A 13,252-nucleotide genomic window follows, 5' to 3' on the forward strand; every position below is an offset into this window, starting at 1 on the left:
GTTAAAGGTCTAGAAATCGTGATAAGCACAGCCCGACGGTCGTAGAAGAGCTTCAAGCTACGGATTCATAACATCCTGCGCCAGGACGGACATTGCCACTCACTGTCTTAACAATTTACAAGTAGGAAGACCAGTATGATCAGCTTTACACGTCCTTCTATTTAAAACAAGACAAGATGTCTTTGATTAATTATTGCAACCTTTTTCTTTTGAAAAAACACCTTTATACTGAAGTGTATGTACATCTTGTATTATGATGGGGGCGGGGAAACCCTAAAAAAGTCTAAGAAAAATGTTTACGGCCTGCGAATAGCTGATTAAACAACGGGAAACAATCCAATCCAGTCTTTCAACTCGCGGCGCAGGTTGGAGACTGTGGATGATTCGACTAATCTGTAATCTTGCGACTTATTGCACAATATGTGTGGCGTAGGAACTGTGGGACCGGATTTTTTCTCATAATGCCTCATGATACAAATGTAGAGCTATCCCAGCAAAAGATCTCTTGAGGATCATATCGTTACGCTTAGTTTTGATTCAAGATGATTTCAAGTCTGTTTTCTTTTGAAAAGTGTCGGTATGAATGTAGAAAGCGAATCTTGTGCCTGTCAGTGATGGTATTATGTATCCACAGTATCAGGGCTTCCTTCGTGCCAATTGTAGAAAAGGAAAATGGTCAAGTTATAGCCAAGTCACCCGACCTAGAGATGATATTCCTTGGGACTGGTAAGATCGTTCCCCATAAACTGAGCCTTTTAGATTATAGCAAATAACACAAACTCTCTCTAGGTCCTTCGAGCCAAATTCCAGATGTTGGCTGTGTGCTAGGACCCGACGGACCTTGCGCCGGTTGCAAATTAGCCATGGTCAAATCATCAAATTCTCCTGTTTTGGATAAGAGAGGTAACACCTCAGCAATCCTTCGATTTATTCCTCCAACTTTAGACGGAAAACAAAAGTCTACTCCTAAAACGATATTAATTGATGTTGGAAAAAGTTTCCGGAACGCTGCTCTTGAATTTTTTCCGCCTAATAAACTGTCTAAAATCGATGCCGTCTTACTTACTCATCCTCAGTTGAGTAGCTTTTTCTATGCCCAGTTTCAAATTCATGGTATTTCAAAGAAGAGTAGCGTTGTAAGTTAGAGGCAGACAGACGAACTGATACATGACATCTCTTCAGTGCGGACGCAATCGTAAGTTTCTTTTTAGATTCACATCCTGTCTGTTCAGGGGGTCTCAGAGTAAAAACTCCATTGTGATAAACTCGTAGTTTGGATTAGATGACTTGAGACGTAAGTGTTCTCATTAACATTCTTTTTTCTCTGTGTCATATTACATTCCAAGATATGGAAAGAATGTTGACGATTTCATGCATACAGCTTGGACAGCCAATGCTCATAGAAATAAGGCCATACAAAAGACTGTTCCTATTTATTGTGATCAACACACATTTTTGGAGGTCAGAAAGTTCTCTTTAGAAACAAAAGCAAATACAGCACGAAAGTCCTGATATGTAGCCTCAATCATTCTCAAAATCAGATAAACCGAATGTTTCCGTACATGACACACCCATCCTCTGCCACAGGTGGTAAGTCTAAGCCACCTCATCCCTAGCTGGACTTGCTACCATACATGGCTGATTTGGCAATTCTGTGCTTGGAAAGGAGGTCATGTACCCGCCTTTGAATGGCATATCTTTGAAAAAGATAAGCCTCTTGATCTTTTCGGTCTGCATGTTACTCCTCTCACAGGTTCGTGCTCGATAACTCCATAGAGAATGCGTCATAAAAACGCTAATGTCTGAAGCCTTTCTTTCCTCTCTGTACATAATCGACCCCAAAGCGCACCACGGTACTATGGGGCATGGAAAGGACCTTCGTCCCCATGAATGCGCCGGTTTCCTGTTCAACCGCTCAATCCTCTACATGTCCGATGTATCATCCATCCCCGAATCTACATGGGCTACCCTAGCTTCTCTGGGTGTTCACAACTCTATGACTTCGACGGCGCATCTTCAATCTCATCTCTCCCTCCCTATCCTTGTCATTGACACACTCAGATTAACAACACGAGCATCTCACTTAGGCATAGGAGACGCCTTAAAGGTAGCTCATAGGCTGGGCGCAAAAAGGACCTATCTTGTTGGATTAGAGCATGGTATAACGTGAGTATCTTCAAAGACGATAGTATTCATTTTAAATATTACTTTCATATCTCACCATTTTCTGTATAAAGGCACGAATCTTGGGAGCGTGCGTGCAAGGCATTCGGAGAAGAAATTCCAAACATTGACAAGAAGCAAATTGATACCCAGATGAGACTTGTTGATATTGGAAAAGACCCAGAGTTGTTCCATCGGACAGCGCTCTACATGGGTAAACCAAAGAGACCGATGTGGGTTCGACCTGCATTTGATGGACTACGAATCAGTACAGCCTCAGATGAAAAGACTGTACAGAATCATCTTCGAAGTGGTCTTTGATTCTAAGTTATGACCTATCTTTGTTATGAGCTACAGTCCCCCTATGATACCGCTTATGATTTTGGCCATACAAAAATTTCTGCAGAAAGTTGCGGAGGGGGGGGCTTGCTTGTAAAATTTGACTTGATATTATTATCAATTTCAATCTGTATCTCCGGCTATCATTTGTCCCATCTTATCAAACAAATCATGGAAAGTGATTTATTGAAGTTTGCAGTGTTAATTTTTCTGCATCTTTTGCTGTCTTCAGATTTTCCATATTGCTCATTACTGCCTTATAAGAAGTTCATGATGTCTAAATTTATTGATTATCAAACTTTCAATCTGATTCTGTTGTGATCAATGGTGTGTTCTCAAATTTGACTTTACTTTACATATCTCTCTGTTAATAAACCATCTATGATTGGTTTTCTCAAAAGTTACACTTTTTTCAGTTAAGCTTCAAGACAAAGTACTGTTTTTAGAGTCTTGACCAAGTTTGGGGGAGTATGTGTACAGGACTCCTTGGAAAAAACTGGCTTCTTCAGATTTTTGATATGCTGTTGATAAGTGTGGGTTAGTGTTGATTTTGGCCAAAAATCACTGAAAATCTCAAACTGGGAATTGGCATCATGCGAAAGATTCCAATAAGTTGTAAATCCCTCCTCCGCAAGCTCTGAAGGATGCGCACACAATGAGTAGGGACTTAGGGTGACTTAGGCAGATAGTGGGTCAAGTGACCATCACAGATTACTTCTCTATACCTACAGTAATTTTTCTTTGACATACTCAAGTGATTTTTTTGAGATTGAGCATTTGAGCATTGTTTTGAGCTGATTCAGCTGAACGTAACAAGCCCCAAAAGAAGCCACCACAGTGCGCTGGATCTTGATTTCCAATTTTTCTCTTGATAATTCTATCCCAAAAGACATTTTCTATGCTCATAAAAAATCTCACGCATTCTCAGCAACATATGTGCACATGTATGCACAGTCTTACACAGACTGACTGTCTACATGCTAATTACATCATTACTGATGGATCATGTTTGCCCATTGGATGATGCTTGAGAAGGACATTGTTTATAGATTCAAATTTAGTTTACACGGTTATGGAACTGTTGTTATCTGTGGGTATAGAACAGAATGATTTGTATGGGCATAGAGGAGTTGATCTCTATGGGTTTGGAAAAGCACTCTACCCATACTTTTTTATGCATGCACTGCTTTTCCATACCCACAGGAAAAGATGTCGTTTGGTGCAATGTTAATGGAACACCAATGTTTGTGAAAAGTCTAGAGGTTGGTACAAGTATTGACATATGGGAATGGGTCGGGGAAAGGGTGTCGGATAATGAGGTAACCGGATCACATCACCACATCCACTCCTCGTAGATGAAATTATATAGCTAATCACTCTTAGAATAGCAATCTATGATTTCACGAGAAGAGTTGGATGAAAGGGAGGAAGGCAATTCCCCAATTCTCAACTTCTACATCCTAAAGTGATAATCTAAACATCTATTACACTTCTCCATCCATCTCATTATCCTAGATTCTTTCCTGTCTCAAAGAAATTAGTAGATGAAATTATTTACCTCCCACCCGCCCTACTTCATTAACAATTTTTTGTATATTGGTTCTTCAGAAAATCAGAAATAGTAGTCAAGATAAATTGTTGTTATCAGTCTGAATTTATCAAGATAGCATATTATTTATTGTTGTAGGCGCAAGAAATGTGCAAGCCACCCTCATAGAACTCAAATTTGTTTCCTTAGCTTAAGTTTATGTCCTAGTTGCGCTTTGCTAATTTCTGTCAGGTCTAGTTCACTTCATGCTAATTAAACCTGACCTCGCAGCTGTTTAGAGTGATCATGATACATGTAGTATCCAAAACCAAAGAGAGCCATTCCCTAGAATTTAAAACAGTCAAAAAAAAGATTGATCACAGAGAAACATGTTCTGTGGTTGATGTAAGTTTGTGTTATGGTTATCTATCAATGGATCAGGTATATACAGAAGTTTTCCTGGCACATCAAAAGATTTTGACACATGCTCTGGGAAATCAAACCCTGTATTCTTGTGTTTCTCATCAAAGATGTTATTCAGTTCCTATATTTGACACAGTGGAAAATTTTGGTGGTTCGATATGTGTAAGCATAAGCACTTAAAAAGCACAACTCCAATGGTAAACAAATCTTCACAAAATTTTCAGAAAAAATTACTAATATGGGATCCAAAATTGAATCTGGGCACATGCCCCAGGCCTTATGACCAGAATTCTTTTTGGCTTTAAATTGAGCTTTCCTAGGTAAAAGTTTGGGCCCAGAATCCAAATTTACAGCTAAACAGAATTCTGGGCATAAGGCCGGGCATGTGCCCGGATTCAACTTTTAAATTGAAAGTTGGCACACAGTGTTGACTAAAGGGAATGGGGGAATCAGAGGCAGCCAAGGCAAAAAAGAAGCATTTGGGTTAGTGGACAGGGAACAGTGTAGAGGCCAATCCCAAAAAATTGTTGGAAAAGTTAGCACCTGCGGAGTTGACAAAAAAATTTCAATTCCTATCTTTCATCATGGTCTTGTCCATTGTTTCACTTGTTCCCTCTCAGAAAAATCTTGTGAAAAAATTCATAAAAAATATTTTCACTTCCTCTCAAAAGTTATCAACTCCTGCTACCAGTTCAATTCTCATTAATACAGTCCAGGGGCAAAAAAAAAGAAGGAACATAAAAGAAGGCTAAGGTCAGGGGTCAAGTGGACAAAAATGAAGTGAGGGACAAGGTCATGGGTTCAAGCTGCCCACAAAAATGACTGGTCCGTATGGGGCTCGAACCCATGACCTTGGCATTGATACCCCTCAGGAATATTAGTACCACGCTCTACCAACTAAGCTAACAGACCGATGACGTCATCCCGTGTTTTGGCCACTTGTGTTAACACAAAGTGATGATATTTCATGAGATGAATGATTATTTTAAGTTTTCAACTGATCATCGTTTTGTTTTGATCCATCTTCTCTAGTAAAATGTATCAATGTTTGAACCTGTTGGTGCCGCTAACTGATAGTATAGAAAATCAAAAAAATCTTCCTCTTTGTGAATCAGAAACCCCCGAAGTATACCAAAATTATACCTAAAGCAAATCATTCCATTCATTAAACCTTTGATCTGTTTTTTCCTTCTTAATTTTTAAACCCCATTCCCACCAATAATTTCACCAAGATCTAATTCGATTTCGATTTTTCTGTCACACCTTCTTCTAATCTCATGTCCCAAAAAACTAAAACAAACCAACCCAATCAAAGTCAAAAGATCATGAAAACTAAGAGATTGAGTTTGAAAGACAAATTGAAGAAACGGTAAATGGGCATCCATTATATAACACGTTTCACGATCATTGATGGTCAACACAGGTGGTCTTGAAATAGGTGAGGTATGATTATATGCTTGATGAATTTCAGTTGAATCTTGATAAGAACCAGTCACAGAAGACTATTTGACACCAGAAATAAAGGGGTTTCTGACTTCCTCAAACTGGCTTCGACAATCTTCAATTCCTAAAAGTGTTCAAACATTTAAAAGTGCAACTTCAGTACTTGGACCCACATTCACTCCATCTGGATTTCGATATGCATTCACACAAAGGTTTGAGATTTCTAATGTCTTTAAAATCACTTCCGATAATTTGAACATCGTAGCATTGGGTCCGACTAGTGTGTCAATCTCTAATAGCCATCATCAATTGTGAAAATTTGTGTGACTGTCATTTGGTTGGTAGTGAGGGTACCAGTCTAATCTGAGCACATCACCGAAACCGAACCCAGAGTTTCGTCTGAGTGTAATTTTTTGACAACCGCGTTCCTCTTTGACATTCTCAATACTCCTAATGCCAAATTGACGGTAACGACGATCGGAAGACCTTCAGGAATAGCTGCCACTGCCAGTGAGACTATGGTCATCAAGGAATAGTAAAAAGAAAAAAGATGGGATGAGTAAAGATTGAGTTCTTTCTGATCATCCAAAATGCCTTACCAAAGAAAACTTAAAACCAATACAAGACGAACCTCCAACTGTGAACATCTCTAACCATCGTCTTTTTTGCCAAACTCCAATTAAACAAATCAAACCGATCACAGCAAATGAAATCGCTGAAAGTTTTTTCGCCAATTCATTCATTGATAATTGTAATGGAGTTTTACGATCTTCTACTTCTTGCATCATTCCAAAGACGACTCCAAAATTCAGTGGCTATACCTGTACCAATCACTATTCCTGATCCGTTTCCTGCTTTAACGAGTGTTCCCATCAATGCTATATTTGCACATTCTGAAATGCTAGGTAAGCGATCATTGGTGATCATCGGGGCAGTGTGTTTCTTCACCGGTTTGGTTTCTCCCGTCATCGTACTTTCATCGATCTCGAGATTATTGGCTTTGGTGATTCGAATATCTGCTGGGATTCGATCACCCACTGGAAAGGTCACCAGATCACCTGGTACAAGTACATTGGCCAAAAGTGTTTGAGGTTGTCCATCCCGAGTTAGATGACAAAAGTGTGGTACAAGTTTATTGAGAGCAGCAAGAGATTTTTCTGATCGATGTTCTTGAATGAAATCAACTATATCCTACAGAATCAAATCAGGAAGATGTTCTTGTTATCCAAAACTTTTGATATATTGCAAGAGTCAAAGGAAATGACGTACCAGTGACCACAATGATGATTGCTATTGTGATACTGATCGCGTCATCAGTATTTCCTACTAATAAACTTATTCCCGCTGATCCCAATGAGAGTAAATTAAGAGGACTTTCATAAAATTGAGCCAAGAACCTTTTCAAGATAGATTCCTTTGCATTAAAACATCTTCAACTGATTGAGTTGAATATTGAGCAGAAGGAGTATCAGGATTAGAAGAATTTGAAATCGGTTCATGTAAGTCGAAGTTGGTACGTGTATTAACATAGTGGAATCTGTGAAAGGGGGAGGGAAACCTGGCAAAGACGGCAGGGAAGGTTTTGCTACTCTAAGACGATGTGCAACAAAAATGGCAAATCGACAGGTTCCCCCAATGGACCATTGTCGTGCCTACAGTCCAGATTGGGTACCTTGTAACCGATGTACCATTTCCCCCGTTCTCCAAATCGTCAGAAAAAATTACACCTACATTATTTTCAATATCAAATCTCTCTCTATCTTTCTAAGCCAGTCAATTCGACTTTAGTGACCATCTCGCTTAAAAAACCGCCATAATTAGTTGTTATTTTTCTTTTTTCCCGCCCACCACCCTTAGGACAACCTGGGTTAAGTTTCAAGTGGGCTGCTTCGTTCTTTTTCCTTTTTTGTCTCTCAGTGATCAGTTCTGCGTCTTGTTCGATGTCATCTTTGTGTCTCGGAGTGGGGAGCACTCCAGTGGAGAAGCTCAGCGCCTAGTTGGCCACCCCCATGTACTCCTGCCAGCCTTATCTCTTTTCTAGCGCCCCGCATCCCGGGGGCACACTCTTGCAATCCAGGTCTCCGGACCTCCATGTGTAGCAAACCGCCCAACGTGCCACCGAACCCAAAACAGATTCCCTTAATTTAGTTGAATGTTTGTTGTATTTGGTTGATATGGATAAGTTTTATGATGAGTAGTACGTAATGAAGTTTCTTCATCTGCTCTTCTTAAAAGAGTTGAATAAGCAAAACCTTCATCTGTTGCTGGTGGAGTACTGAGTGGAGCAGGCTGTGAGATTAAAGGTGATTTGTTCATTGATAGATTATTATATTGTGGTTAATTCAGCCAACATCCAGAAATGTCACGCAATCATCAAAGGATGGGTATGTATCTTTTGGTAAGGATAAATCTAACAGGGTAATATAAGAACTATAACTTTCATGTGCTACTCCGTTACAGAATTTTCGTTTATGATAAAGGAGATCAAATCGACACAGGCTTCAGATAGGACTTGAGAAGAAAGATATGGAGATTCAAAGTTTTTGTTTGAATTTTGCTTTTCTTGTTCTTCAATTCGTTTCAGATACATCTTATATAAAAATGAGGGACTACCAATGTATCGAAGGCGCTTCAACTTCTTTTGTTTGAGTTGTGCCACTGTCAGGCCTGGACTGACGTAAGATTTCCAACGTTTTGTAATGGAACCACAGGCGTTTCTGTACTTGGTGTTGACTTGAAAGGTATTTCCTACTCGAGTGAAGTTTCCTGAAGGCTCGATAGAGGGCCTGGTACAGACAAGGTCCTTGTTACCCCGCCATAAAACTTCCGTGATCCCATCACATGATTCAAAATCCACCTCACATTTGAAATCTGGCCACCAAAAACCTCCACCTTGGACGTCATAACCTTGATTCTTGTAGGCGAGTTTGCCTGTTGTCTTGTCGTACGGTAAGAGAATGCCCAAGGACCAACCAGGAGAGCCTTTGTTTGGGTGGGAATTAGCTTGATCACAGGTTTCTTTATATAAAAATTTGGACATGGACTTGAAGCGTTGTGTATAGATGTTTTGTACTTTAGGACGACGGAGTACACATCGTCTCCACCAGTAGGAGAGCAGCTTGCGACTACGTTGTACTCTCTTACAAGGACGACGACCACCTATAAATGAGAAAGCTCAAGTTCAATATGAAAGAATGAGTAGAACAAAGAGAAGTAAAAATGATTCACTTACCAGCAACTTTTCATGGATGATAAGCTGGGTGAAAACCCACCACACCCAGATGTCCTCGTACCATAGTACCGTTCCCCGTGATTGGGTTTGAAAACTCGCGCTCTTCATGTAAATAGTTGGCAAGAAATCGTAGCTTGAAACGTTCTTTTGAAGACATCGAATCGAATGGCGTTTGACGAATCAGAGCAACTACCTTGTAATTACGCTTGTTCGTTAAGACCCAGAGTTTGTTGGCCTTGATGATCATAGGTTCTTGCCCAGGAAGTGGTCCATTTGTGTAATTTTCCTCATTAGGGTTATCGTCCACATGAACTTGATGATAGTGAATTGGTCTTTCTAAGCGAGAAGGATTCAATACCAAGTTTGTGTGGCCTACTGCTCGGTTATGTCTGGATCGCCTCTTTTGCTCTACTTCTCCCAATGAAAGAGTCTTGAAAATGGTTTGGAATGAGTTGCTTTAAAAAATGAAAAGAAATATGAAAAGGATCGCTACATACCTTAACTCTCGGGGTTTCTGTTGGATGAAGACGCTTCCATTCTTCCCTGGCTTTATTTTTACGATTGCGTCTCTTTGTCATAAAGTTGCCTATGGGAAGAATTTGTGTTATTTGAAGAGAACCTCGATGTGTAGTCGCTCCAAGATGAGAACGACGTGACTTGCTTGACTTTGAAGTGGAGCCTGTGCTGAACCAAACCTATGGCTGGGCCTGCGACCTGGCCCTGAGAGTTCAGGGGCGGCCCCGGGCCACGGCCCGGCCGCGAAGAAACCCAAGAGTTTTTGTAAATGGTTCAGGGCCAGGCAGGGCATGCCCTGAACTTGAGGCCTGGGGCCAGGCAGAGCCAGGCTTAGGTTTTAGGCACAAAAACCATGGGTTGTACAACATGGGATGAGCTGTTGAGTGGAGCCTGTGCTGAACCAAACCTATGGCTGGGCCTGCGACCCGGCCCTGAGAGTTCAGGGGCGGCCCCGGGCCAAGGCCTGGCCGCGAAGAAACCCGAGAGTTTTTGTAAATGGTTCAGGGCCAGGCAGGGCATGCCCTGAACTTGAGGCCTGGGGCCAGGCAGAACCAGGCTTAGAGCATCCACTATGGGTGCGTTAACGACGCGATTTAGCGTTACCGTAACGCTAAAATCCAGACAGGTCCACTATGGACCTGTTTTAGACATGCGGTCCGTACGACCGCGTCAAGTCTTGCAGTCCGCTTGTTCAAATCTACGAAAGCCTACGACTTGATTTATCGTAAACTTTTGGCGCATCCAAACGGTCAACAGCCATCCAATGATCTATCTCCCATCCAGCTCTGCACTCACCACCTTCACTCAAAACCTTCCCTCTTCCCTCGAACCCTCAGCTTGTTGATAGTAGTTGTTTACTCCGGATTTGCTAAAAAAAGCACCTTTGTTCAAAAGAAGTCATCTCGCGCGATCGATGTCACCAAGATCAAACAAGAGGTGAGAAAGCTCTTTGCTGATTGTCAAAACCTGAAGGCATCAATTTGGTTCTTTCTGGTCACCAAGGTAGTCATCAGCATAGGCTGGGTGAGGTGTGGTAAGATACTTTAATTCGAGTCTCGACTTTGCCATAGCGTGTATAGTGTTCTAAGAACAGATTATCGTAGTTAAATCCTACGTTACATCATCCCATAGTGGATTTCATGCGGTTAACAACTTAGCTACAACACGCATGATTAAATTTTGCAATCAGGACCGCAAAATTTACGATAAAACACCCTCAACATAGTGGATGCTCTTAGGTTTTAGGCACAAAAACCATGGGTTGTACAACATGGGATGAGCTGTTGAATTGTCCATGATATGGGAACTTTGGAAGTATGACTCACCGTGCGGGTTTTTGCAGGAGTGAGAGTTGGCAGCCCCGGTGCCCGACCCACCCAAGCAACATCAGGGCGCCTTTGTGAGTATCATCACATGAGGTTTTGTGGCCCTGGTATGGTGGCCAAGGAGCGCCAAATTGTGCCATAACCTTAAAATGCAAAAATCACACTTGAAACTCACCCTGAAAGCCCCGCCAAACGTATCCCGACCCAAGTCTGTGGCGCCGGACCAGAACCTCTTACTTCAATCCTCTTAAACCCTTTCACCAATTTTTACTTTCCAGATCACAGTGAAGGAGTTGTTATAGAGAGCCTTGTAAAAGACTTGTAATTGGTCCACTCATGACCTACTCCAGTTGTTGTTTATCAGAGTTTGATTTTCACAAGCCTCTTGACCATTTGATTCATTGAGTAAACATGCTAATCAAAACAAACATTTCTTTGGAGATGCACTAGGATAGTAAGTACAATGGTTTAGAAGCAACATTTGTGGCACCTTTGATTGATCCCAAGGAACAATCAAATTTTTAAAAGCATCATGATATTGCCCTTTGTATTCATTGTAACAGTCTTATTCATGACAATTATGTTTCTTCAAGTACTGACCCAGTGATTTCAAAGTAACATTGGTGGCAGACATGACTGATCTATGATGAAGTCAATTTACATTGAGCTGGCTGAGGCTGGCTACCATCTGCACTCCTGGAGCCTGGAGTGATGACCCCGGCGCCACGGACTGGGGTTGGGATATGTTCAGCGGGGCTTTCAGGGTGAGTTTCAAGTGTGATTTTTGAATTTTGAGGTTATGGCACATGTGGCGCTCCTTGGCCACTGTATCCTGTGGCGCAGACCGTGAGCTCTGCAGAGGCTGTTGGGCAGGCTCAGCCGGGCAGGGCCGGGTCCGGGTTGCAGTCCTACCTATGGCTGAGGAGCATGCAAGTTTAGACTGTGCCACAGTTGTGCAAAGTGGGCCCAGATTCCAGAATTGCCCCAAGCTCATGCACCTGACAGAGTTTTACCAACTACCAGCCCCCTTTTCATTTTGCACTGAACGACTTTTAGCTCTGACAAAGAAACCCTATTGATCTTGATGCTAACAGATACAAGAACAGAGGTACATAAAGATCAACATGACTCACATTCAAAGATTTATTAATATAACCCCATTTAGGATGTGATCCATACCAGATTGACAAGAAGTGTGCTTGTGAGGAGCGCACAGCTGTTAGGCGTACTCTTCACAAAGAATGTTGTGATAAAGATAAAGTGTGGTCTTCATGTGGTACACCCAAGTGAAGACTACAGCTAGTTGACCTCTAAGAAGAGGATTTGAGGAAGAGAGAAAGAGCATAAGGGCAGTAAAGAGCTAGTACGCTCTAACCTTGTGAGACTGCGAGGGGCAGGCTTTACACTTTGGTGAACCAAAGATCCTGAAGGCTACTTTAGACTCTGTATAAGGGAGGAAGCTTTGCTGCTTTACGGTTTATTTCTAGAGGATATGATGGCCCAAGGCTCATAGAAATCAATACTGGGGCGCTCAGCAATAGAACCCGTGATGCTCAAGTTTGGTCTTTAGACTACACAACTAATCACGTAATCAAGGATCCTCTCTATAGGATTTCAAGTATAATGTGATTCTGGTGTTGTGATGTGTTAAAAGATGGGGGATGAATCAAGGGAAGAAGGGGGGTTTATATATTCACAGGTCAAGCGTCAACTTGTGGTTGGCGTGTAATTCTTGTCTCACTTGTGGTTGGTGCTTGGGTTAGGTTTGTTACGTATTTAATACATTATGTACATGTGTTTATGTGGCTCTTGACACTGAGCCTTGAGATGTACTTATGGATTTATACAATAATATAATATTACATGTGTTACTGTTAGCCCGTGGTTGTGTAATTAGGGCTCAGGGCTGACAGTGCTTGTGATGGTCCAAAGTCAATGCCCTTTCCCTGCCGGCAAGGCAACATGAATGTATCAAGAGTGTATAGGTATAGGTCATGTGGTTCCAATGTTCCATCAGCCTTTCACCTGAGGATGAGATGGAATTTGATGAACCATTGGATCACATTAATCCAAATTTGTTTGTTTGATCTCTGGATGGTCCCTTGTGTCAAGAGTATCATTCTTGGACTCTTACAATCTGAGTTAAAATGTATCAATGATTGAGTCAAGTTGAGCAGGATGAAGGATTGATTGTGTGTAAATTGTCATGGGGCTTTGCCGCTGGGGTGAAAGGGGGTTTGGGGTGTTGTGTATTACTTTTCACACGCTAGTACATTACTATGA

The 13,252-nt window shown here is 41.5% G+C and overlaps 3 protein-coding genes across 3 annotated transcripts; 1 reads left to right on the forward strand and 2 right to left on the reverse strand.

Moving 5' to 3' along the window:
- Positions 1–542: 542 nt before the first annotated feature.
- On the forward strand, positions 543–2,484 carry MELLADRAFT_124040 (Hypothetical protein; the record flags this gene model as incomplete). Its single annotated transcript, XM_007409747.1, has 9 exons — positions 543–726; positions 790–1,075; positions 1,183–1,195; positions 1,273–1,294; positions 1,382–1,461; positions 1,542–1,590; positions 1,667–1,753; positions 1,845–2,166; positions 2,238–2,484. The coding sequence occupies 9 exons, from the start codon at positions 543–545 to the stop codon at positions 2,482–2,484; spliced, it is 1,290 nt and encodes a 429-aa protein (XP_007409809.1).
- Positions 2,485–6,254: 3,770 nt separating this feature from the next.
- MELLADRAFT_86276 (uncharacterized protein) lies at positions 6,255–7,540 on the reverse strand (the record flags this gene model as incomplete). The annotated part of the gene is made up of 5 exons (XM_007409820.1): positions 6,255–6,412; positions 6,528–6,674; positions 6,718–7,080; positions 7,166–7,326; positions 7,521–7,540. The coding sequence occupies 5 exons, from the start codon at positions 7,538–7,540 to the stop codon at positions 6,255–6,257; spliced, it is 849 nt and encodes a 282-aa protein (XP_007409882.1).
- An 802-nt stretch (positions 7,541–8,342) lies between these two features.
- On the reverse strand, positions 8,343–9,706 carry MELLADRAFT_63067 (uncharacterized protein; the record flags this gene model as incomplete). The annotated part of the gene is made up of 5 exons (XM_007409819.1): positions 8,343–8,803; positions 8,845–9,055; positions 9,129–9,152; positions 9,190–9,558; positions 9,626–9,706. The coding sequence occupies 5 exons, from the start codon at positions 9,704–9,706 to the stop codon at positions 8,343–8,345; spliced, it is 1,146 nt and encodes a 381-aa protein (XP_007409881.1).
- Between the last annotated feature and the right edge of the window lie 3,546 nt (positions 9,707–13,252).

The sequence above is a fragment of the Melampsora larici-populina genome (assembly GCF_000204055.1).
Source record: "Melampsora larici-populina 98AG31 unplaced genomic scaffold MELLAscaffold_17, whole genome shotgun sequence".
Lineage (NCBI taxonomy): Eukaryota > Fungi > Basidiomycota > Pucciniomycetes > Pucciniales > Melampsoraceae > Melampsora > Melampsora laricis-populina.